The 972-nt window shown below is 77.2% G+C and overlaps 1 protein-coding gene across 4 annotated transcripts in view; it reads left to right on the top strand.

Annotated features, from left to right (window-relative positions):
• Positions 1–699: 699 nt before the first annotated feature.
• The window catches only part of LUC7L (LUC7 like), a 19016-nt gene continuing 18743 nt past the window's right edge, over positions 700–972 (top strand). Inside the window, exon 1 of one of the 4 annotated variants that reach the window (XM_027654772.1) lies at positions 700–837. In XM_027654772.1, the coding sequence (XP_027510573.1) occupies positions 777–837 (61 nt within the window). In that variant the 5' untranslated portion in view covers positions 700–776. The remainder of the gene's footprint in view (positions 838–972) is intronic. The other 3 variants (XM_027654771.1, XM_027654773.1, XM_027654774.1) reach the window with 3 other exon arrangements.

Genomic DNA, 972 nt, shown 5'->3' with positions numbered 1-972 from the left:
TGGGCTGTTCTGTCCTGTGCTGGGCTGTCCTGGGTTGTGCTGTCCCGTCCTCATCCCCTCGCCGCTGTATCCCCTTGTCCGTGCATCTATCCTGCCTCTCGCTGCTCCCGCTTGTCCTAGCCATGCATCCCATCACCACCAACCCCCAGCAGGGGCTTTCCTTACCCCCAGTACCCTCCCCACCTCCCCCACGGTGGTCCCCCGCTGTCACAGTGCCATGGGGACGGACGGCAGCCAGCGCAGCCTAGCCCCGCCGCGGCCCGGCTAGTGTGCCCACCACACCCGCCCAGCCCCAGGGCAGGTCCCGGGGCATCTCCCGGGGCAGCGCCGGTGACGGGCCCGATCCCGGCGGGGCGTACCAGGCCTGGGGGGGCCGTGACTGTCCCCGACCAGCCCCGCCCCCTCGCCAGGCCCCGCCCCTTGACGCGACCACGCCCCCCTGCCAGAACCACGCCCCTCCGCCCGCCCCTCATCCATTCCCCGCCCCTCCGGGTCCCTTCGCCTCGGCCCCGCCCCCTTCATTCCGCTCCCGCCCCTTCGCTCCGGCCCCGCCCACCCCTCCCCTCAAGCCCCGCCCATCCCCCTCCCCCAGGCGGACTACCGTTCCCGTCGTGCCGCGCGGCGCAGGGTGTGGCTGCTTCCGCCCAGCGCCCGCCGCCGTCGCCGCCGCGGAGCCGCCGCCGCCGCCCCAGGCCCCGGGACCCGGGACCGCTCTCGGTGCCAGTCTCTGCCCCGCCCGGTCGGAGCCGCCGCCCCCGGCCCGGCCCGGCCTCGCCATGTCGGCCCAGGCGCAGATGCGGGCCCTGCTGGACCAGCTCATGGGCACGGCCCGGGACGGTGAGTAGGGGCGGGCGGGGCCTGCAGGAAACGCCGCGGCCTCGGCGGCCGCCTCACCGCGCGGGGCCCGGCCCGCCCCGGCCGCTGCCTCCGCTCGCTCCGGACCTGCGGCGCGATCCGCCCCCGCCCGCCCGG

This window comes from Corapipo altera, unplaced genomic scaffold, assembly GCF_003945725.1.
Source record: "Corapipo altera isolate COAL_440 unplaced genomic scaffold, ASM394572v1 98, whole genome shotgun sequence".
In the NCBI taxonomy this organism is placed as follows: Eukaryota; Metazoa; Chordata; class Aves; order Passeriformes; family Pipridae; genus Corapipo; species Corapipo altera.
Note: the sequence above shows the minus strand (reverse complement) of the source record. Positions and strands in the feature narration are given on the sequence as shown.